The sequence below is a fragment of the Homalodisca vitripennis genome, chromosome 5, assembly GCF_021130785.1.
Source record: "Homalodisca vitripennis isolate AUS2020 chromosome 5, UT_GWSS_2.1, whole genome shotgun sequence".
Lineage (NCBI taxonomy): Eukaryota > Metazoa > Arthropoda > Insecta > Hemiptera > Cicadellidae > Homalodisca > Homalodisca vitripennis.
This window is the reverse complement of record NC_060211.1, coordinates 49,376,549-49,402,033: the sequence shown is the minus strand read 5'-3', so window position 1 is coordinate 49,402,033 and position 25,485 is coordinate 49,376,549. Positions and strand designations below refer to the sequence as shown.

The 25,485-nt window shown below is 31.6% G+C and overlaps 1 protein-coding gene across 3 annotated transcripts in view; it reads left to right on the top strand.

Moving 5' to 3' along the window:
* Positions 1-24,848, top strand: part of LOC124362132 — a 70,513-nt gene extending 45,665 nt beyond the window's left edge. For 2 of the 3 annotated variants that reach the window (XM_046816353.1, XM_046816350.1), the window contains 11 exons: positions 819-987; positions 2,770-2,912; positions 4,730-4,886; positions 6,691-6,839; positions 7,431-7,612; positions 15,703-15,827; positions 17,763-17,929; positions 18,278-18,520; positions 18,671-18,813; positions 19,723-19,824; positions 22,877-24,848. In XM_046816353.1, coding sequence (XP_046672309.1) covers positions 819-987; positions 2,770-2,912; positions 4,730-4,886; positions 6,691-6,839; positions 7,431-7,612; positions 15,703-15,827; positions 17,763-17,929; positions 18,278-18,520; positions 18,671-18,813; positions 19,723-19,824; positions 22,877-22,978 — 1,682 coding nt within the window. In that variant the 3' untranslated portion in view covers positions 22,979-24,848. Of the gene's footprint in view, positions 1-818; positions 988-2,769; positions 2,913-4,729; positions 4,887-6,690; positions 6,840-7,430; positions 7,613-9,071; positions 9,540-15,702; positions 15,828-17,762; positions 17,930-18,277; positions 18,521-18,670; positions 18,814-19,722; positions 19,825-22,876 lie in introns of those variants that run through there. The other variant, XM_046816351.1, reaches the window with a different exon arrangement.
* The last annotated feature ends 637 nt before the right edge of the window (positions 24,849-25,485 follow it).

Below are 25,485 nucleotides of genomic sequence, written 5' to 3'. Positions count from 1 at the left end.
CTTAAGAAACGTGTCCCCACTATGATGAACGTGTCCTCGACCTTGACCATGTCCAACCCAATCGTTGTGATGCTACACATTGTAAATAGACAAAAATATACTCGTAGTTCTCATGGATCCATGTATAACGAGGACTACCTGAAGGTTATATTTGAATAATAAAAATGTGTACTACTGCGATATTTTGTAAATTTAGTATGTCAACATTATTTCTCTGATATATATCCAATAATCCAGCATATTTGATAATTTGGCATGCTTCAAGTCCTGACTGTGCTGGATTAACGGAAGTTCACTATAATATATTTATTTTTTGGGTTTTGATTATTTTACAGACCCTTTGATATGCTTTTACAGACAGTGAGAAATTCTGTGATTCCATTTTAAGAAATAGATCTTGTATATTCTAAGCCTTTCCTGCTATGAAATATTTAAAGCTTCGAAAAATATAGTCTGAGAAGAAAATTATTGTTTTACATACATTTTTTAACCATTTTGACCTTTACCAAAATTACTGCGGCTAATGATTGATTGATTTCTTTCTTAATAAAAATTCTTCTACTGATTTCAAGAAACACCAGATTGTAAGCTAATACACTGTAAATTGGCTCCCGGCTTGAAACATTTTGTAACAGGAGAATTTGTTTTTGTATATTTTTATTATATGTGTACTTAAATAATGTTCTTAATTTAGCACAAGAGCACATTGATTTGCAGAAACGGCCTTCATACTTAAGACTGCTATGATGGATTGTAGGTGTTTAAAACAAAGGTTACAGAATGAAAGGTTATATTTATTGTAAACTTTGTCTGTGTAGGTAGGGTAACTGCAATTGATCCCGGGACATACCTGGGATGCTACAAGGATCAAGAATCCCCAAGGGCTTTAAAGGGACACATGGAGGATTTTCGTAACAATTTAGTTCCATTTATGTGTACTGGACTATGCTATTCAATGGGGTTTTTATATGCAGGAATTCAATACAGGTGTGGAAGTTTGTTATCTTATCATTTAGTTCAAATAAGGCCAAACTTTTTGTTCTGTTCATAAATTTACTTTTAATCTAACACGCTGAATGAATTTAAATACTAATACGGCTGATACCACTACAAAAATTGATAAACTACGGTTGTTTTAAGTACAAATTGTAAGCCATGTAATTCTATGGTTAATATTTGTGTATGACATGATTCACATACAGCACAATATATAATAATCTTGTTTCTTTTGTATTGTATCGGAAATGTTGCCTCTTTACTTTTTTCACCTTCCAGCCATTGGCTGCCCTGACACATCTTTAGTGTTGATGCAGTGCTATGATGCAAGCCTATTTCATTTTATCTGAGTGTAAAAGATACTATCTTAGCAGTTCCAAGTTTTTAGAGTTAACGTAGTCAATCTGTATTAAATTAAAAGCAGTCGCAAGACTGCTACAAAACACTACAAAGCACCAAAAAGTGCGTATAGTTTTTATAATAATCAACAACTTGTAAAAAAGAGTATTCACAACAATTTCCAGCCACAAATCACATTTGTTGAGCACAACACTGTAAATGGGCTACTAATCACTGTTGGGGAAGTAAAAGCCCTCAAACCTGATCATGTGACCTATTGCCAAACCTACAGGTCTTAGAGAAACAGAGATTGAATTGTATAAAAAATAGAAGATTGTATAAAAGGTTCAGTTCATAATATTATACTTCGTTATTTATGTTTCTGATATTAATAATAATATTACAATTATTATGTCTTATTCATACAAGTGAGTAAGAGTTGTTTATTTTTTTTGTCTAACCAATTAACAGTTTTACAGCAGTATAACAAAATCTTACCAAATATAGCAGTTTTAATTCTAGCATATCAGAAACCATTTTTTAGAGTTTATGTTTTAAACATTTTCTGTGAGAGGACCGTTTTGCCTAAAGATTTCATGTACCACCCCCACCCACCACCATAAATTTTGTTCCAATACTGGAAAGTTACAAGTACACCCCTGGTGTGTATGTAAGCATTGGATATGTACAAAACAATTTCAGCAAGTTTGAAATGCAAGTGAAGATGAAAATCCAAATAATCTAATCAACATATAAAAATTTTCCATGGAAATTTCATATAACGATTTGAAAGAGATGTTTACTAATTGTTCATTAGATGCTTAATAAAATATCAAAACTGCATTACTCTAAACATTCTCATTCAAAAGTTGTAAAAATACTTAATTTACATTTATATACAAATGCATAACTGAAAGTGTAATAAAGACCTTAACCTAAAAATGTTCTTGAAGATGGATTCATAGAATTTGAAATGTACATTGTACAAAATAAAAAATATACCAAAAGTGTTTAAAAGGTTTATTATTGTATATAATTTTATCAAACACTTTTTGAGGCTACATCTCAAATATAATTTGTTTTTATAGGCATGTTCTTGGCTATGACTTTTTAAGCAAAAGCTGTTTTCAGTGAATTCGTCTTATTTATAGCCCACCAAATTTTAAACAATTGCATAAGCATAATCATGAGTTTTTTCATTTTATTCTTTAAATACTTGCACCCAAAAACAATGTTAACCTAAATAATGTCTTAACTCTGACTTTCAAAACTCTCAGGTACAGTGAAAATGGTGAAATACAATGTCTTTTGTAGAGCGTGAAAGAAGTTTGTACCATATTTTAACACTATTTACTTGGTAATAATAATGTTGTGTCATTATGTGTGTAATGTTTCTTACCATGTTCACTTATTTCATTTTTACTATTTTTACAGTAAACAATGTTTTTGTGGGGATGAACATCCTAATCCCAACTTAAAAGTAGTTGAAGCAGAATGTGCCAAGCCTTGTTCAGGTGATGCAACCAAGAAGTGTGGTGGTGACTATAGAAATGCTGTCTATCAGACTGGAATCCCAGGTATTTCTCAACTTATTTGTAATGGTTAACTACATTTGTAAGAGTTTAAAATTATACATATATACAGCTTTAAATCCGCAAGGTTGTGTAAGAATTTATGAATTGTTTTAAACAATTCAACATTATTGTTACATGGACATAGCATCAATAATAAGCAACATATCAGCAGGGATCAACATTTACAGATCTACTTTAAATCAGATAGGAGTATATCAGACTACATGTCGTGTAAGAGGCTTCACTGAAGTTGCATACACAATTTCAAGACTACAGCTCATTTCGTTCTCGAGATATGATTCTGAGTCCATAGTCTTTGCTAACACTACGCCAAATTCCATGGAGGGTCATGCACCATCATCGAACATTATCTTCTCTATATACAACTATACTAACACAATAGAGTATTAAAGGATATGGTAAAACGTAACGAAAGTCTTTCCGACCAATCAGAAAACGAACCTCATTACACCTGTTTCTATGTCATATTTTATAATGTCAAATGACAGTACTCAGTTTGTTTACAAATTTCTTTACTCTATGATTTTCTCGTTGTCATCATGGTTAGCCATAAGACAAATGTAAAAATGTTAGCTAGCACTCAACAAAATCCCAAAGAGTGACATGCAACATCATCGAACTCGATGTTGCCTATATAGAAATGAAGCTTCATCCAGAATTACAAATCTATTGGTCATTTCATTCTCAAAATATTGTATGGATGATAGACAGAAATTGAATTAAATTTTTCCAGCTCCTCAAAGATAGGCTTCCCAACGCTCAGCTAATATAAAGTTTTAACATTTGCATAAAATTAAAAAACATGTTTATTAATATTGAGTAAAACCATAAAATTAAATTGTGAATAATCTTATATTAAAATGTTTGTAGAATACTACTCAAATTTTAAATGACAATGAACTATTCAAACATCTGTGAATAGCCAAATATAAAATTGAATCACAAAAAGTATGGGCGCTGTGGTAGCATATTCTCCGCAAATGAAAGAACCTGTGGAACAACTGCTTTCTATGAATGAGTCTTTAATGAAATTGTATATACAGGATGTATCAGACTATCTGGGCCACTACCTATACCAGTTATCAGAATCTTTGAACTGCCTGTAATGTCGCAAATTCAGCCACAAAAAACCCAGAGAAATCATTTTTAAGTCACGAGCAATGACAATTTTGGTAATATGGAAGTCTGTAGTGGAAATGTTTTAAATTTGTTTGTTTTATACCTGATTTTGAAGGTTCCAATACTCTGATTATGTTCGCATCAATGTTTTCAATTATAGTCAGCCATGTCTATAGTGCACCAAAATGTTTTAAAGAAATGTTTTTACATTTTGTTTTATTGTCTCTCTTTTGATATTGCAGAGAAACAAAATGTTTATTTACAAATTCTGATGAGTCCCCTTTGTAAAAATTTTAAAGTAAGGTACTGCTCTTTTCATTTTAGAAATTAAAGAAAAAGATTTTACATTGAAAGAATAAAAAAAATCCATTAACACAAATTTTCAAATAGCAACTTATGTTGTGTTGCACATTAAATTGAAGGTCAATAAAAAATGCACATTTTTTATTTAAAGATTAACATAATTATCTCCAATGGCTTTAAGATAGTGAAAGAATAACTAATTATCATACAGATATTTTTATAACAACATTTTTGTTAATGTGCATCAAAGTATAAAAAGTTTCAAAAAGAACAAACCTTATTTCGTATTACTAATTGTCAACAAAAAACTACTAATTGTTACAAAATAGTGTAGCATAATATTTTCCAGGTTCTAATTTTATTAAATTTTGTTTTAGATGTTCCAGTACATGAAAAATATGTAGGGTGTTACAATGACTTCAATAATCACATATTCAAAGCGCACAAAACAACTCTGGACAAAACAAACACACCGAGAAGATGTCTAAACTATTGTTGGCAGCTCGGATTCAAGTATTCTGGAGTTGAATATGGGTAAAGTGTTATAAAGTTTATTAAATGTTAAGTTAAATATGCATTCATTATATTTTTCTAGACTGTACTAAATCACAAAAATGTCTCCGCTTTACAATACTTGGTAGGCCTTGCAATCTTAGAGGGTGGTAGGCCTGGAAGGACCAGGGTTGTGTGATTTTGACTGCAATGTTTGACTTATAAATCAGAGTGAAGCACTCTATCCTTCAACTCTGACATTGGAAACTCGCTTATTTGTGGCATCTTCTAGTTAATATCGTGATCTAATTTGGTTAGGTTTTCATTGTTATTATAAACAATTATTGTAGTTACTGATGATTTCTTTTATCATAGGATAGCACGATAGATTAATTTTCAAACAAATCATATTCATTTTTCCAAATCAATGGAGTGGTTAGTGGTGGGGTATTGTCAGAACAATGATAGGTTACTTTCATATGATGTCTAGACATTATCTCTTGATTGATACAGGAATTACCACGTTAACTGTGCCAGACACCTTATGGCACATAAGCATGGTGCTACAATATGGTGCTATTTTTTCATAGCACCATATCATATGGAATCAACATGTGGGGTAACAGTCATGATATTCAAAAAGTATTACTGTTACAGAAAAAGGCTGTTAGAATTTTGGCAGGTGTCTCCTCCTTAACTACATGTAAACCTATTTTTGCGGAGGAAGGTATTCTAACTGTTATCAACCTTTATATTTATTCATGTCTGATTAAATTAAAACAGAATCTTGGTGACTTTTCTCTTAGAAATGACATTCATCACTATCCTACTAGAGGCAGCTTATATTTAGATCAGCCCTACTGCAGATTAAGTAAAACACAATCTATGTATTCTTTTATCGGTATCCGTTTGTTTAATAAACTACCTCTTACCAGTCATCATCCAGAATTACAAATATATTGGTCATTTCATTCTCAAGATATTGTATGGATGATAGACAGACAGAAATCAAATTAAATTTTTCCAGCTCCTCAAAGATAGGCTTCCCAACGCTCAGCCTTAGTAGGTTCAGTCTTATTAAATTCAAATCAATGATGTATAGATGGCTGTTAACTAGACCTTTTTATAGTATAGATGAATACCTGGCAATGTCTGTGATAGATGTTTCTTTTTAATTTTTAAACCTATCTGTACTGTAGCCCACATAAATGTTTTAAATGTAACTGTTTTAAATTGTTTGTTATTGTACTATTTATTTATTTATTATTGAATGTTTTACCGTTTTATAAAAATTGTATTAATTTATGTTCTCTAGAATCTATTAATACATGTATATATTGTTGATTGTCCATGCTTAGTTATACATAGGATACTGATATTTCATCTCGGCCAGTTAGGTTTTCACTGGAATTAACATTTAATGTAATATATCTAGATCTAATATTTTATTGAAGCTCTGGTGACGATGTCAATGCATTATAAAGATGTTATAATGACTAATAAAGATTCTTGATTCTTGTTGAGAGTCTTACTCAGTATAAACCAGCAGAGAACGTGAATTGACCTGAGCGACTATGTTGGCCATTAGTTGTCCATGCTGGCTATCTGTGAAGATGGCTAGATCCATAAATGGTTAAAAAGGTATTACAAGTGTTCCCAGACATTTTACACATCCAGGGGGAAAAAGTCAAGAAGCCAGTATATCTTCACAGTAAGAAATTTGACGAAGTAATGGATATAGTTATATGACTATGACTGTAGTTAGTTGTGGAATATTCTTAACTTGTTATCAAGGAAACTGTTTTGTGGGGACTACTATTCAGTTTTATTACATCTTGGTTTACAGCCGGGAATGTCTCTGTGGGGACGACAAACCAGACTCCAGTTTCCTCGTGAGTGGGGATGAGTGTAGCATCACATGTTCCGGTGACCAGTTGGAGACTTGTGGTGGCAACTGGAGGCTCGCGGTGTACTCTACAGATATATCTGCTTCTGGTAATTATGTTCTTCAAAGTTCAATATCTGTATTCTTTACTCATAATTAATTTTTCATCTGAAGAATCCTTTATCTTTATATAACAGTTTCTTCTATATTGCAAACACTTATAAAACAAGAGTTTTTGATTGGTTTTAACATATTTTTAGTCCACTTTAAGGAAGGATCATCACAAGTTTAGGAGTTAGGAATCAGTTTACAATTATCCTAGAATAGTTGAATGAAGGTTGTCATACAACTGATGACAATCATTAACACTAAAATAATGTACTTGATTACACTTTTGGCGCAGGCTGCTCTAGTAAATTTGTAATTGTTATATTAGTCATGTTATTATTCATATTATAAGCCTCCAGAAATTATATTTAATCCTGTATAGTAACTACAAGTTTCACGTAAAAAAATATTTCTTCAGTTTAAAATAAATATATAATTAGGCCAAATAATTTAATAAATTGATTAATCAAAATAAGCATACTTACAAAAATTCATTATATTTAGGAAAGTAATCAACATAGATTACTAACTAATTAATTAAATAAACAAACGTTTAGAACAATACCTTAATAATAATATATTAATATTTTCAGTGGAACCTCTGGAAATTGATCAACGCATACCAACTGACTCAACAACAGTGAGAACATGTCATTTGTCAAAAACCACTATTAATGGGAGAAAAGTGTGTTCTGGGGATGTTATATTTGAAGAACAATTCAGTTCTCCTCTTGGAGAAAAATGGAAACATACTATAAAGATTTCTGAAGCACCGGTAAGTTGTAGTTAAACAGTTTTTATTTAAAATAAAGGATATAAGTGAGGGATATTTTTATTTATTACTGTAAACAATGATTTTTTTTCTTTTCAATGTCCTTCATACTAGGTCTCGAACACTATTTCATTAATTAGTTCGTGGCAAAGATTATCGATTAAAAATAGTTGCCAGCCAACACATTTGCTTTCCCCCTCTCCACAGTCTATGAGTCTAGTACAATCATCTTTCCTGCTTCAATGAAGTCGAACCTGGACATGTCATAGAAGTTGTTTTGTTGTATATTCATCGAGGGAGTGACTTTTGATTTAAAGCATTGTCTTTTTATTATTTTATTGAGTATTTTGTGCAATACATTATCATATAAAACAGAAATGCAATGATAAACGTGTAAAACTTACTGGTCGAAGAATTACACACTTGAGTTCATAGAGAAATACCCAGTCAAGAATGTATTTGGAAAATAAAATGCAAGGAATGACACAATAGGAACACGAGAGAAACCGAATATAACAATTTATTGGACAATAACAATTTGATCCTACAATAACAAAGGACAATGTCGTAAGGAAATTATCAACCTTCACAGTGCATTTAGGAAAAAGCTGAAACATTCCCAAAAATCAGGAATGGTGTAGGATAATGTGGATGTTCCAAAGTTTTGGTATTTCAGCATATACCACTTCCTATTAGACCAAGAAGAAGCAGTGGAAGAAATATCAAAACTGGAGGAAGTGCTCAGGTACGTAAATATTAAAATAGAGACTAATTTTATTAATTTTTTTTATATTGCGTAACAATGTTACATTTAATATTTATGTTCTTTAAAATTTATCCTCTGGTATTTCTGCATTTAAGAACAAAGAATTAAATATTCTCTGGTATTTAAGACTTTACGATGCATTTCCACATACTCACATCTACAAATTAGCATGTCTTTTTATATCTTGAAATAAAAACACATGGTATACAACACAATTAAAGAAAATAAGTAAAAACTTTTATGGAGACACTATAAAATGAACAACCACTATGACACGGTGTCAAATGTTCGGTTGTGTGGTAGACAGCCAGTTTAAAAAGACTGGAGTAAGGAACTTTAAATGGACGGACTTTGTTTGATGACTTATCTTTTCCAGGTGCAATGCTGTGTTGAACAATGAACTTTCTGAATAGTTTATCTTGTAATTAAAACATTAACTGTGTAATTTTGTACTACTTTGCATATTTGATAGTTCACAAGTGTAAAAAAATACAAAGTATCCAAAGAATGAAAAAAAATTAAAAAGTTATTCAGATAAGATTATTCAGATAGTTTGGGAAGATCTGCTTTAATTTAAAACCTTTGGCCATTAGCTTCCACTCTTCTGATTTTTGAGACTGGATAAACTCATGGTATTATATGTAATCTACTATTAAAATATTCTTAAAAAAACTTGACATTGATGTTTGTTTTCAGGAAGAACTGAATATAGAAAATGTGTCAGCCGAGCAGTTCATGCGTTTCCCACAGACTACATCATTTGGCTTCAAACAGTCATCAGTTTTGAAAGAAGATCAGTTTGATGTGTTTGGAAAACACATAGCTCAAAAGCTTAGGGTATTAGATAATGAACAACAAATTATCGCTCAGAAACTTATTAATGATGCCCTGTTTGAAGCAGAACTGGGATCGCTGTACAGAAATGCATCAATAAATACTGGTTGCTCTTTTGACTGTCGCCCTTCCTCAGATTCAGTAGAACAAAGCTTGCAGGTTCAAGCCTATCTCCAGCAGCAACAAGCAACTAACTTTCTTAAATATCTTTACGACTATCCTAACACCATCTGAGGGGCCATACACTTTATTTTGTAAAACTTCAGTTTATCACAAGTATAATAGCTAATAATAATAATTTAATTTTCAGAATATGGTAATAAATATAAATTACCAAATAACGTATTGGTTCATTTATTTAATATAGTATAAATAAACATGTATTTTTGCATATTTCCTACAGTATTCAATAAATTAATATAATTTTGTACATATAGCATCAAACTTTATTTATTTACCTTGCAGTATTCCTTTAGTGCCTTTGCTAATACTAAGCAAGTCACATGTGCACACACTTATGCACACGCACATACATGTATCAATGTATGTATGTAGTAGCTTTGTATAAGAAGTACCAACAATTGAGGGAAAATTCTTGATGTCAACTTTAAATCTTCAAATGTTCTGCCTGTAACCATATACTACAATTTTGCCATTAATTTTTCACGAGATGTTATAGGTTAGTTATTTACCTGAAGAAGAGATCAGATTGCAGATCTCGAAACTTAGTGTTACTGATTTTTTGTATCACTGAACGATGGCAAATGTCCGGAAAAATCCTGTTTTCTTCACAATTCTTCCATTGTCAAAAATAAACTGTAAACAACGGATAATTGATATATAACAGCTTTCGCTTGTCTCAGGCCTGGGAGGCTTGTCCAGTAGAGAAAAGTCTCTGCAACCACCCACTTTGTGAGGAGACACGTCAGGAAAATTGCAAATTTTGATGCAAGTCAGCCCCACGTTGGCTGCGGTATTTTGTTGCAAGTCCCTCGTTGCAGCTCCAATTTGATGTGGATCGCCCTACGTTGACTGCGTCAATTTGTAGAGAAATCTGCCCCTCGTAGTTGTGTCAATTTGCTATGTGTAGGTTTTTAGTGTTGTTGACGCCCCATGTAATTGTGCGCCTTTTTGTTACCAGTCCCACGTTGCTATACCATTTTGCTCCGGATGGTGTTGGTCGCCATCTTGTTCAAAATCTGCCCAAAACTAGCTGCGTCCCCTTGGTACTGCTTAAAACTCTACCACCTTCCAGATAAACAGTTTGCTGTCCCAATTCTCTGCCAATCACTATTTAAAATGTGCTCCCTCTCCTTGGTGATGTAAATTACTTCATGTTAGCTAAGTGACACTATTCCAACTTAATACCAAATTACTATTAAATTTGAATGTCTGTGTTGTTGTCACCAACAACAAGTCTACCTCTATCTCAGGTTTTTAAATAGGTTGAGTAGTGTTTAAAAAATTTAATATCACTCCATTAAAGTTCCTATCACACTTTTTATAAATGGGATATTCAAAGAAAAGTCAAACCAAGTGACCTTGACGTTAATTTATTCCATGTCACACTGTCCATACATATAAAATTCCAATCACCTTGCTTTGATAATTTAAGAGTCTAAAATAATATCCCATCCTTCATTAAAATTTCAATACACCATAATACAGTTTCCTATTAATTTCATCACTACTATCCCAGGAGAATGCACACAACCTCCTTGCTTCAAGTCTGGAAAGAGAAGACGGAATCTCCGTATAAAACTACGGATACCGACTCAAAACAATACTCATCCCCTCTCCCGTTCAAATCAGCGTCTTCACGAATAAATATAATTTGATTCTTTTCTTATAATTGTCGAAATTTATCACGTTTACTATAATTAATCAATTTAAGTCTTCCTATTTTCTTTTTATTATTTTTTTAAAGCTTTTTATTTAAATTTTTAGCAACATGTGCTTTATGACGTCATCAATATACAAGTCATTTATCCCACAATTGGCTTTTCTGCGTAATTCTATTTAGTGCTTTTGTAAAACACGAATTTTGGTTATGTTTACTTCATTTTAATTAATCAAATCTTTTCCCGTATAAAGTTCAATAAATTTCTTCGTTATTAATTAAATAAATCTCAATTCCGACAACAACATGTGATTCACTGACGTCACAGTCTGCCAATTCCCCGCGAATATTCAAATGTCGTAATTTGACCTGTTACAAGTTCAGGCATCAAGGCCAGACCTTGGGATTAACCCATTGAGGAGGCAATTACACTAGCCTGTCTAGGACTGAATATTTGTATTGATATTGGCAAAAATGCATGTGTGTACTAAAATGTTAATAGAATAAGTTTGGATACAGATAAATTAGTCCATTTGTCAGGACATTTTAATCTATTTGGTTACTCTACAATAGTGTTTGTTGCTTTTTCTAAATAATTTTCTATTTAATTTTGTTGGTATATATTTACAAATTTTTTAGTAAGAGAAACAAAAAATCAAAAGAAACTGTCAGTATTTTATTTTTTTTAGTTTATCTGTTTCAATAAGTTTTTATTCAAAACAGCACAATGTGTTTTATATTGAAAACCATTTTTTATTGGCTTAGTTAATTATAAAGCATAATAACAAAACAATCAAAATTCGCTTACATATTTTTCATGTTTTATAACTTTATGACAAGCTCCTGAATTAGTTGTCTGGGAGATGAGATAAAACTGTTTTGTTACATTCAATTTTTACTATAAAACGATAATTAAATAAAATATTTATATAACATACAATGACCATTCATTTGTCTACTTCTGAAGGACGCAAATTGTCTTGTTTCATAGAGTAGCAGAAGAACAAAAAACACTCATTCAACAACTATAAACAGTTAAACACTAAACATTGAGAACATGATACATAGAATGTGAGCAGAACTTGAAGAGACAAAAATTGAACATATGGCAAAATGTAAACAATAACAAAACAAGCTATTAGTTGTGATTGCAGTGTACAAACATAACAAATCAAAACAGAATAATTGCTTATAAGGATGCTCGAGGATACAAAATTGCGATCTAGCAAAAAAAACAAAAAATACGTGGTCATTAGAGTCTAGAAAGAGCATGAGTGCCGCTCAGGCAAGATTATTCAGTCTCCCTCTGCTGCAACGAGTGACGCTCGGGCAAGTTCCCCAATGGGTTAATACAGAACTTGTATGAAAGGTCTAACTACCCAAAAACATGACCTATGTCATAGATATAACCCTCTTTTCACCCCCACTCTGAAGGGAGTGTCTGATAGTTAAAATTAAACTAAAAGTTCCTATTAGTACTGTCCAAAAATAATTTTGAGGTAGCATTATGAGCTAACTACCAGAAGTTCATGCTTAGTGAAAACCCTCAAACAGAATTACAGGTTTATGCAAATAGCAAACAGCTAAAACAGTTTCAGTTCTTATAAAAATACAATATTTATATCAGCACATCCTCTTTTCACCTTGAGTCTACCCTGAACCAGCATGAGTCTCCTTTCGGTTACAGACCAAATTCTATTCTGTTTCTACTCTCAAATTTAAAATATGTCAACATTCTTAAGCCCATCATTGGCTTCTTAAGCCATTGGCTTGATAATTTTTTAGAGCGTTTTAACGTTTAAGGATTTCTATCTGTGTATGGTTTAACTGGTTTTATAAACAAATTGCAATAACTGAGCTTTGAAGAAGATATAGTTATAAAACTTCAAAATATTACCGTTTAATTTGTTTTAAATTCATTATAAAAAACTTAAAATATGTATACTGTTACATACATATACTCTATATAAGCCTATGTAAATATGTTATAAAATATATATTAGTATAGTATGTCATCTAAAACAAATGTTTTGAGAAACAGAATTATTTACATAATTTATTATGACTTAAGATGAACAATAATTTAGCTTTCATTGCTATGAACACATACCTTTTACACAACACCGATTACAGTCATGAGTGTGCTTCTTGCGATCGTCAAAACAACAAATTAGCTGACTAGTAAAATAAAAAGTAACATTTTATGCAGTCACGTCAATCAGAAATATTAAATATATAATGTTTAAGGTTAGGAAGAGTTTACAGCCTATTTAGTGCTGTGATCTAGAAGGCAACAGCATAACTACAGTCAAAACTTCACAGCAAGATCATCTCGTCACGGTATGATTGTAGTACATCTTTCCCATCGGTTGGCACTTGTCACAGCATACTAATGAGTTAACAATCCTCTGTTTCTGGCGGTCATTTCCATTCTTGTTGAGGGACCACTTCTGAACATCATGTACGAATTTGTTTGGAAAATAACAGCAATATCAATAGTACATTTCATTACTAATCTCAAAAGTTACCTACTGCGGGGTGAGATTGCATTTATGCACAAGTATCGAACAATACTTTACATCACAATACAAAAAAGCACATGAAACCTTTTAGAAGAATATCTGACATTTCATAGTGTAATAAAACATTCTTTCATAAGGTAACGTAACACTAATTTATAATTAATTTTGGTGTTAAAACCAGCTGTTTGAACAAAGAGCTGTTAAAAACAAATAACGGAATATTAATTTTTTTATACATTGAAAAAAAAAGATTTTAACGTAGGGAAAGACGTATAATAGTGAGAGTAATGTTAGGGAGAGGGAAAATCAGCTGACTTTGCTACGAGGGAAACAATGACTTTCGCAGATCTATACTGTATTGGAAAATAACTCATTACTATACAGAGATAAAATATTTTTTCAATAAAAATTGATTCACAAATATATTACCTCCACTAGGACTCCAACACAGATCTCTCACTTGCCTGGTGAGCATACTTGTTAAAATATATATATATATTATCAAATAGGAAAAAATATTGCTCCAAAAAGAGTAATTTTTGAGAAAATGATATGTTGTTAAAACAAAAACCAGACAACTAAGGTTTCAACCCAAAACGTAAAAACGTACATCAAATTGTAAACAAACATTTTTAGTGTAGTAAACCATCATAAATTATTTAAAATATAACTATAAGCACTGTGCATGTCTAATTGGTGCCTAACAAACAAAAAAAATATTTCTCAATAATCATGTGACAAAGCTGATTTTCAAAAGCTGCTGACTTTATGGCATACATCATTGGTATGGAAAAACATTACATAACTTTAACTCACAATTTGAGGTTTTCTGAATAACATTAGTAGTTGAGTCATTTCACTGAGTACATACGTACATTTCACTTTATAACAAATAGAGCAAAAATAAGCACACGTGCACTGGTTGAAAATACGACACATGCCAAAGTGGGGATATTTTAGTTCACTTAGGACAAGAAACTGAGGAAACATTCATTGCATTTAGTCCTGAAAGAACCTTTGCACTTTCTTTCAGAGTGACAGGACATTTAGGGTGGGTAGGTTGGAAGTATGGGCTGTGTACTTTTGAGATCCCATCAGGAGGAAAAGTGGGTATTGTATCCATTATGTCACTTTGGCAGAAGGGGAGGTACCTCTGTTCCAGCCTCTTACAGTCAAAGCGAGTCAAGGAACTCATTTCAAAGGAACAGCCTTTAACACTAAGGGAGCTCCACTAACTCCATCATCCTCTGCAGTAAACCGATCTATTGATCAACCCTTTACCTAATATCTCAACATTTGCGGTTAGTGATGTGCCGCTTCTGAACATCCATGTAGGTTGCCCAAATGTAAGTGACACATTGGTTTTTTTCAATTACCAGTGCAGGTTCAACTGGAAAGTGTTAAACTAGCCAGAAATGAACCCCCTGGGCAATAGAATGAGGATTAACCGTAGGTTTATAAGATGATATTTTCTTTCATATACCACTATATTTCTCAATACCAAAAAACGTTAATTACAATTCATATGCGAATATATTGAAGACATTCTGCTTCTTTTCTCTGGACAGAATTATTCACCCAAGAGCAGAACCACCACATCATTGATTCTTTGAATATCATGCAAGGAAAACAACTAATTTTTGGAAAACCTTGTTGGCATACAAATCACATTAACGGAAGATAATCATGATAACACAGTTTTCACAGTAGTGTAACTAGTGGGAAGGTATGAGGGGAATAAAAGCCATAAAAATTTAAAAATCATACATATAACAGCAATCCTATTGAATCAGGCCTATCTAATTTATTTATATTTAGATTTATTCAGATTTATGCCATATTCTTCAATCAGATTAATTCCTTACCAAAGCCGTCATAGTTATGCCACTGGATAATCAAACTTATCATGAGCTGACATTCCATACAGGCACCTAAAAGTTGAGACAACACAAATATTCTTTACATCCTCTTGCTTACGCAAAAACTTTTCAAACTACTGTTTAATTCATATATTGCACTGTCTCCCTGTCTTTGTCACCAATACTGTCTACAGAGGAGGTTGCAAACGTCCTGAAGGAAATTATAGAAGATAAATTTTGATACTAATTATTTCATTTTATTTTTGTTTTAGGACTATGAATTTGCAGTATTCCAGGCGAATCCTAAAAATAGCTTTGTGTCTCAAAATAAACTAGTCATCAAACCCACCATACTAGATGACTTACATGTTCTAACAGGATCACTTGACTTGGAAGGGTAAGTGAAAAACATTTTGTATAATATATATTATTACATCCTGTATAAAAATATTTTCCTTTTTATTTAAGTGCAATTCTTATAATAGTTCCTGCTTTACAAGACGTTTATGAAACCATAGTGTTCATAGATAAGTTGAAACTGGCTATAATATTTTTAACAGTAATTTAGAAATTAATCATTATAAATGTAATATTTTGCTGCTGATGTCAGAAACAAAGTAGAACAGTTATTAGAGCAGCCTGCATCAAAATAGTCCGATGACATTTGAAGCGGTTTTGCCATATTGCTTTTGACTACCAGCTGCTCCCTAATGCACGTAAAACGGACAACAGTGTTGGACATTTTGCACCATCGGAACATTTTGTTTGGAGCTGCTCTAACTATAATGAGTGATTAAGAGCATAGCATTCAAGATATTAAGTAGGATAAATATGTTACGATTGAAAAATGTTATGATCAATATTGGTGACATATGATCATAAATTAAAGCTAGGTTCCAAATAATTTATAACTTGTTATGTGCTTTCTGTGTGTTGTGGTCAATTAATTACCTTTCTAAACTCTGATGCCTTTTTATAGGGAAATATTTACATATTACAATGGTTTTACTTGTTGTTCCGGAGTTCCATTTTCCTGACAGTGAGATAATATTTTACTGGTTTTAGTTAGTGCTACATATTTGCACTGAAAATGTTAGGAAAAAATCTTCCATCATCAAAAACAAAATTTAACCCTGGATCTGTCAAATGACAAGTAAATAATCGCTTAAAAATGTTTCTCCAATGTTAAGCGACTAATTACTTGTTGGTTTTTCAATAATCTTTTTTTATGAAACTTTTGCTATTGAAAATTAGATTTTTTTATATAAGAATAATTGGGATGTTCCACAGTTTAATTTAATATATTGTTTATTGAATAATAATGTGTAGTAAGTACGCACAGAAATAATAAAGTTGCAATACAAAACATTGGTTTTCCGTTTCAGCTCGTGCACTTCAACAGAATGCAAAATAACAGAATTGTGTCTTCTACTTTCAACGTGGGAAATTTTGTTCAGGAAAAAAGATGGCTATATCACTGCGTTCAGAACTTTTTCCTGAACAAGAGCACCAGTTTCAAACATCTGTTTAGTACTCTTTGGTCTGAATAAATACATCCTTTATAACAAAGGACACAATTCCGATACAAGAACAAAAAACAACCAATACATACCAAAAAAAGGCGGGTTTTGGTGCCTTTCTGTTTTTTGTGTTGTTTTTTGTTAGTGGCATTTCTATGATGACAAATGAATAGTTTTGACTAGTCGCTAGTATTTTGTTATTTTTATTTTACTATAGAGTTGTGATTGTATGAAGTGACATAATACTTTTCATCATGAAATTTGCCATGAAGTGGTATATAATAGTGAAAGTTTGGAAATATAATAACCACATCAAAAATGTCTACAAGTGTTTTAATGTGAATGTGTTTTTTTGTTTGTTGTAAAAACGCAAAATTTTACTATTTGTATCAAATATTTTGTGGAAAGTAGAATGTTTTTGTTTTGCATAAAAATACCTTTTGAAAGACGTTTTATATGGTTTGAAAACAAAAAAATTTTAATTTTTTCTATAAGGCTGTACTTTGGAATTTTTTTGTTAACTTTTCTTTTTTCATTTGAAACACCAACAAAATCCTAAATTGGAATAAAAAAATAGATCAAACTGCAGATATTCCTTGCAACATACTGAAAAAGAAAATGTGCAATAGTATATACTTTATTGAATAATAAACACTCTATATGGATTTGAGTGGTGATATACACAACTAGCATAATAGTGTTTGACATAAGACATTTCAACAGCCAGATCCAGGGTTAAACGAAGAATTTCATGATTTATGAACACCAAATACACTTTTTAATTCATCATTACATCTCTTTGAACTGAACAGGTGTACAGGGACTCCTGGCACAAGAGAGTGTGGATTCCAAGCTTTTTCATACAACATACTACCACCAGTTGCTTCAGCAAGAATAAATACACGGAATTCATTTTCTTTCCGATATGGAATTGTAGAAGTAAAAGCAAAATTGCCTGTTGGAGACTGGCTTGTTCCTGGTATGTATATTAGTTTTATCATGTTGTACTAAACCAACCTGTTTTCCAATACTAGTCTAAAGTTCCAGAAGTGATACTTTTCTGTAGTGTTGCCTGATTGTATGAACAAATAAAGCTGGCATAGAAAAATACCTGATTATTTTTTTTGTTTTAATAATGCAATCAAGCAATTGGCCTAGTTACATTTTCACAAGACGTGTTATATGTCATGTTTGGTAAAGTTATGAGGAAATTTTCCTTAAGCTCTACCATGAGGATAGTTATACTTGCCTTTTTTGTATACCTAAATTATAATAAAATAAAAACCAATTCCCTGTGGTTTTAACATATTTAAAATTTGTTTCAAAGAGCTTTGGCTGGAGCCAAAAAATCATCCCTACGGTCCTAACTACGCATCAGGTCGTATTCGGCTGGCAATGTGTCGAGGAAACAAGAATTTGCAGTGCAATGGACAAGATTTTGGCAGCAACCATCTGGAGTCAGGAGTGGTGATGGGACCTGCGAATGACGTTAGGAGTAGATCCATCTCCAGCACAGTTCCAGACAACTGGCACGACTACTTCCATACCTACACACTTTACTGGACACCAGGTACCTTACTAATTATAATCCTTTCAGTTTTCTATGCTCGTATCGGCTAAAACAAAGGATTCACTTCGCAAAATTTTCTCCATAAACTTAAAATTTCCTCATGTATTGATTAAAAATAAAGTAATAATTTTACGCTTTGTGCAATTTCAGACAGTATATCCTTCAAAACTGACAACGAACTGCCACAAGAAATTGTTTCTTCAGGTGGAAGACTGTGCGAGATTATAGGCTTCTCGAGTAATACATGTACACTATGGGGATCAGGATCTAACATAGCGCCCTTTGACACTGATGTGAGTAGTTGCTACAATTGATTGATTATTATTTAATTGAAGGGTAAAATATATGTAAAACTTTCTAATACTGTTCAATGTAACAATACAGATAGCTCAGATCATAATTTTCATTGCTGTAAAACTTTTAATGAATAATGGCTAGCTGAGTATTGTTGAGTATATTGAGTTTTATAAGTATAGTGAGTATAGTTTTACAGTTTCTTGAAAAAATATAATATTAGGAACAGTGTTACAAAAATAATACATTACAGACTATTGGACTACCCTGCTATTATATAATAACCCCGCACGTGCGAATGCACATAGGAAATGATAAAATGTTTAAAAAAATCTTTTGTTGAATAAAGTTTTTTGAATTGAATTGAACTACCAGAACAGGAAAAATAATGCAAATAAGGATTGGTTTCTCCTCTAGAACAATAATAAAAGAAATAAAAATTCAAGAACAAAACTGCACATCCCAATATTCTTCCACAACATGAATGTTCACCACCTATTTTTCCTGACTTTGTCGATATATTTCATGTCTGTTTCTTTTTTAATGGTAATTTGTTATACAAATAGGAAGCAGAACATGTATACATCTTATAGACTTACAAACCTTATAAAAAATTCTGATTTGTTAATCAAGCAACACTATCAAATCAACACCCAAGTTGTTTGGAGACTACATTAAATTTTACACCCTTAAGTTTCCCTAGGCTATTATTATCCACTGGCCTGAATGACCTTTCTAAAGATCACTCAATATAAATACTAGACAGGGCATCCACATCCATTCTATACATCATTCATCTATGTGACCTAATTTGAGGTGCCAGTCCTTAAGTTTCATTTTCCATAATTATATTTATAATGCATTGTGTTTCAGTAAAAAAGCTTGAACTAATAATCATATTTTTTCAGTTCTACCTTAGTTTGGGATTATCATCTGGAAACGCAAGAGATTTTCCAGATGATTGTGTCAATGGAGCTCAAACAAAACCGTGGAAGAATCTGCAAGTAAAGGTACTGCTTGTAATGCTCTATCAATTTCAGATGTCAAACCCAATATAATCGTTTGAGAATGATGTTGAGTGTCAAATTTTTCTCTAAAAGTCATTGATCAGTTTAAATTTATAAATAATGTTTGTCATAATTTAGAATATGCATTCTATATAACTTAGTTTTAGTGTTAGTTTTAGATTTTAACAATGACTTCAAATCTGTAGAAGTACAAGAATTATGATGGATGGATGGAATTTTTCTTGTCAGATAAAGGCGAAAATTTCATTTATTGAATACCAAAGCTCATTGAACATGACAACGGAATTTTAAAATCATTCAACTCCCAGGGTATAGGCAAGATCAAAAGAGAAAGTAGATAAACCATGGACTTGGTAACAGAGGCTCACTATAAACAATTCTTAGTGATGAGAAAGTTATTAACTTTTTGTTTACAGCTTACAATGATTACAAAGCTGTATTTACTGTAATTACAAAGAAGAAAACAGTATTTTTCCAGACAGTTGTAAATTGTTCAGTGATACAAGAAATCATTAATACATCACTTGAAATCTTGTACCACTGAACGAAGGCAAGTGTCCGGAAAATACTTTACAATCCTTCCATTGTCAAAGACAACTTTACAAAAAAGACAAAAATTTTATGAGAATGTTTTAAAACGTCTCCCTTTTTGTTTTAATTTTGTTTTTGATTATAGAAGGAATGTGAGGGAAATAAGATCCAAGACCGTATTGTTTCTTCAATGAGTTCTGTGTAAAACAAGTACAGTACAGAAAAATGAACAACTTTACCTAATTATTATATATAAGAGAATTTTTAATAACAAGTAATCATACTCATTGATTAGTTTGACAAGGAAGAAGACCTATAAAACATCTATATTTGTTAATTAGAAAATATAACATTTAAGCTCATTATTAGTGAATGGTTGTTGTAGAATACCACTATAGTTCTACTCCACAGTTCCATTAGCATATCCAATATAGAACTTGCTAAACAATAATTTTTGTATCACCATTTCCTGTGTATCTGTTTTCAGCTCAGCTCTTTTGATTTGAAACATTTATGTCTATCTTTTAATTGAATTTTTTGCAACCAGTTTCCTCAACGTTTTTCAAAAAATGAGGACATTGACAGTTTTTTTTTTTATACAAATATTTATCTTTGTATTTATTTACTTTAAAGTTCCATAGGAATGGATAATAAAGTTAATTTTACAAATTTATAAAACTAACTGAATAAATACATATTTTTTATTTTAACGTTTCAAATTTCCCTTGTTTAGCTAGGTTCCACACCACTTACAGTTCCATAATACTTGAAGGTCTCAAACAGGTAAAATACACCCATAGAGAAATAAAATATAGAAGATAAAATGAAACAGAATGAGCTGATTCCACACATACAGATGTAAACTATTTTTAAGACTATGCTAAAAACACAGATAAGAAACAAAAGGTTAGATTATTTTAGACAAGTTGTTACAACACGAAATTGGACTCATCACTAGGTTGAATTAACCTCTTCACACTCGATCTTTGTACTTCAAAAATATTAATAGGGTATGTAAACCAATTTTGTAATACGTAATACTAGGAACAGCTAAAACTGCATACTATGCTCTCTACGAATCACATCTTCGATACGGTATAGCAGTCTGGGAGGTACCACACTAGGCAACCTGCAACGGGTCCTAATACACCAAAAGAGAGCAATTCGGATCCTTGCAAGCCTACGCACAAGAGAATCATGCAGGCAAGCCTTTCAAGAACTGAAGATTCTCACTGTGGTTAACCTAAACATCCAAGAAGCTGTGACCTACGTACACCTGAAATCACCCGATGAAGTGATGACTGGAGCACAGCAATATGACTACAACACTCGGCATGCTGCAAACTACCATCTTCCAGCTCACCGCCTAGCGTCCACGGAGAAGAATCCAACGTATGTCGGAGCAAAGCTGTGGAACGCCCTCCCACTAGAACTGAAGAGGAGAGACCGACTGCAGTTTGGACACAAACTAAAACTCTAGCTTCAAGACCATCCATTTTACACAATAAATGAATTTTTAAACAGAACTTTCTAACCTGCTGTAACAAAATAAAATCTGACGATTGCACTGTTCTCTAAGAATATGTTCAATAAAGAATAATAAATGTTTACGGTCACCAATCTTCTTTCTTGCAAAAAATGTTGCATCAAGTCCAATTAAAACAAATCAACACTAAACCTAATCACATGTCATATACAGGGAACACTCATTTTATCCTAGTGATGTGATGCTGTGAACACTATTGGTCAGAGAATTGTTCTTTTGTAAATTTAAATGTACATTTAAAATAATTTTCTTATTTAAAACATTTTTAATATTTAACTGGTTTTTAAATCTGAAAATTATATGAATATTCAGACAAAAAACAGACAAACCGTGTCAAATAATTCCTTAATAGTTAGTTAATTGTCAGTAGTTAGTTAAAGGTATTATGGAAACTGGAAATGTATGCTTTTATTACCATGACAGATTAACATATTTTCAAAGATCTGATCTTTGCCACTTCAAATCAAGTGTTCCATTTTCAATTTGTTAAAATTATTATTGTTTTTTATTTATTGAGCAGTATTGCTTTTTATTTATTGAGCCATCAAGGTTAACCTGCACACAATTAACCCAAAAAGAGTTGAATGTGTAGAAAAAGTTTACATGACAGTTTAAAATTGCTTGGCATATGAGAACTAATTATTGTTTGTCCACTCAAAATAATCTAAAAACATAGATTGGTCACAAATATCTATTGATTTATGAAATGAAATTTTGACCATAATTTTATTTACGAACAATCGCAATCAATACACAACATTTGTATGAACAGAGTTTTTTTGTAAAGTTTTATATTTTAAACATCTGATTAAATATTGTATTAAGAATGTCATGACAAAAGTAAAAACATCTAACAAAGTACTACTACACTTAATTTGAAATAGCAAGATATCTTATAAAAAATTACTGTAGTATTCATAATTAAGAGATTTATTTTAAATGTGCAAACTTTTGCAGGCCCTGCTCAACTTTTGGCAAGACAAAGCAAACTGGAGTTCAACCTGGAATGATGAGAAGTCCACGCTAACTGTAGAATATATACGTGTCACTGCTTTATAGTTTTCTTAATAGTTAATAAATTTTATTGATAGTAAAAGCTTTTTAAATTATAATTTTTCTCATTGACAAGTTGACATTTAAATTATTTGTTCCTATGATAATTTTTTAACAGGATTTCAGACATTTGATAATAAAAGTCAAGCAAACACAAATCAATATATGTTGTTGAATTCACCAAAGGCAAAAAAATTTACAATAGATCATATTGTACATAAAACTTTAAAGGCATATTTAATCATACTTTTTTACACATTAAGTATTTTTGATACCTGAAAGAGGATGCAATCCTTGAAATAGTGTTTTATTCCTGTAACACATGATGATGACAAATATTTAAAATCCTGTTATCCTTTCAAGTCATCCACTGTCAATAGTAAATTTCAAACAAAGAAATAATATGCTAGTTATTAAAAGTTTACATTAAAGTTGGATTTTACTGAATGTTCACCGTAGTTGTAATAGTATTTCATCCTAATATTACCTTGTTTGATTATATGTGCCCTTAGCTATGTTACTGGAACAATTACTGAAATACAGTAGAGCACTGACAAAGACTAGACCCCTTCAGGATGAATGAATTATCTGGAATTATGAAACTAACCTATAAAATGCCAGTATAAATAAACATATAAACCTCATTATATCTGCTGTAATGCAATCTAACAATTAATTTTGTAATGTATGAATAAAACAATTGCTGTAGTACAATTTTAACATATTATTAAGTTGCTATTATTATGGAAATGTAATATTCTTTGGAATTTCATTATTGAGTTATTTTTTGAAGATCATATCTATTGCTAAAATGACATACATCTGAGTGCAGCAATAGAAATGATGTAAACAAAAACATTACACAGTGACATAGCTACGGTGGGAAGGGTTGATTCAACGTGAGTGTTGAGTTTGGCTCCAGGTCACCTTCCTCAGTCAGTGTCTGGAATCTGATGTGCTTAGAGATCGTGTCAAAAACATCATAGTGCACTCAATTATGCACCTCATGAAGCACTGAGAATAACGCTTCACCTAGATTACACTATATTTTGTACTCTATGTTTCTCTGATGTAAAAATCATGTAAAGAGTTCAATTCATTCTGAGCTTCTTCATCACTGAATTTTCTTGGATCTCTTTAATGAACATGACTCCAGATTCCAAGAGTAAAGTCTGTGACAGCGTTAGATTCCAGAAAGTAATTATTTGATTTTTGAACCGCAGTAGTTGTTTATTTTTTTGCAGCTGAATTTCTTGTTTGTTTAAGAACAACAAGCTAGGTTGGAGTACCCTCACTTTGTTTTTTGAGCCATGAAATCAGTGTCTCTGGTGCCATAAGTGTTTCAGAATGTATAGACCCTGCTTCTTGAATGTCACTTTCATTCTCATCCTCATTCGAGTCAACTTTTTCTGTGTCATCTTTAAATTAAAGGGTAAGTCTAAGTAAACAAACAATAACGATGTTTCTATCATCACTGCCCTTCCTGCCAATACAACACACACACAAAACACAAGTTCACGCTAACAAGTCATATCTTTAGCACAACAGGTTCAAACTAAATTAATACAGTTCTGTATTTACTTATCACAACCTTTTGCCTGGAACCCAATTTGGTTTATTGACGATCAGGATTTTTGACGTTCACATTATTGGTGCTCTACTGTAACTACAAACAGACTATACACAGAAACTATTGTCAAACTCCACAAAATATATATGTAATGTAAAGCTATAACAGCCTACCAAGTGTTGATCAGACCCAATCTGAGATTTATCCGCTGGTCAGATTAGATCTTCAAACCGACTGGTCCAGATCTGCTTGTTGCTGTGTTGAATCTGTATCTGAATTGTTAGTTAATAAACCTTAGAAAAAGAATGATATACTTATTTTACCTCAGTCTATAATATTACATTTCAATTATTGCAGATAGTTTATTAATATAAAGCCTGACATACCGACAACAGACTCAACCATTCCTCTGTGATGTGTGCAGAAAGGACTGGTGTATTGATATTATACAATTATGGTATATCAGTTTTTATCTTTCAGAGAAACTATATGTTGTGCTTCTAATAGTCATATAAATATCAATATTTAAATAAAAATATCACATGATACTACACAGTACTATGTATACAAAACAAAATTTCAGGCTAAGTCGTTAAAATATTAATAAATTGGAATCTGAACTATACAATTAACACATAGTACTACTTTTTATTTATAATATTACTGTAAAATATTAGCTCATAATAGTGAATGAATAAAAGGACAGAAATTATGGAAATATTGTAGTTTTATAGAGTAATAAGATAAATCATTGTTACTTTGACTATAGTATAGTCCACCAATAAAGGAAAAAGGCATATTTTATTAAAAAATAAACTTTTTCTGGTTGCTTTAACATTACAATAACACAACAATAAGGAATATGATAACTGTGAATAAAAAACAATACTTTTTCTTTGTAAAACTAGTTATGTATTATTTTGTTTTAAACATTACTTTTGAT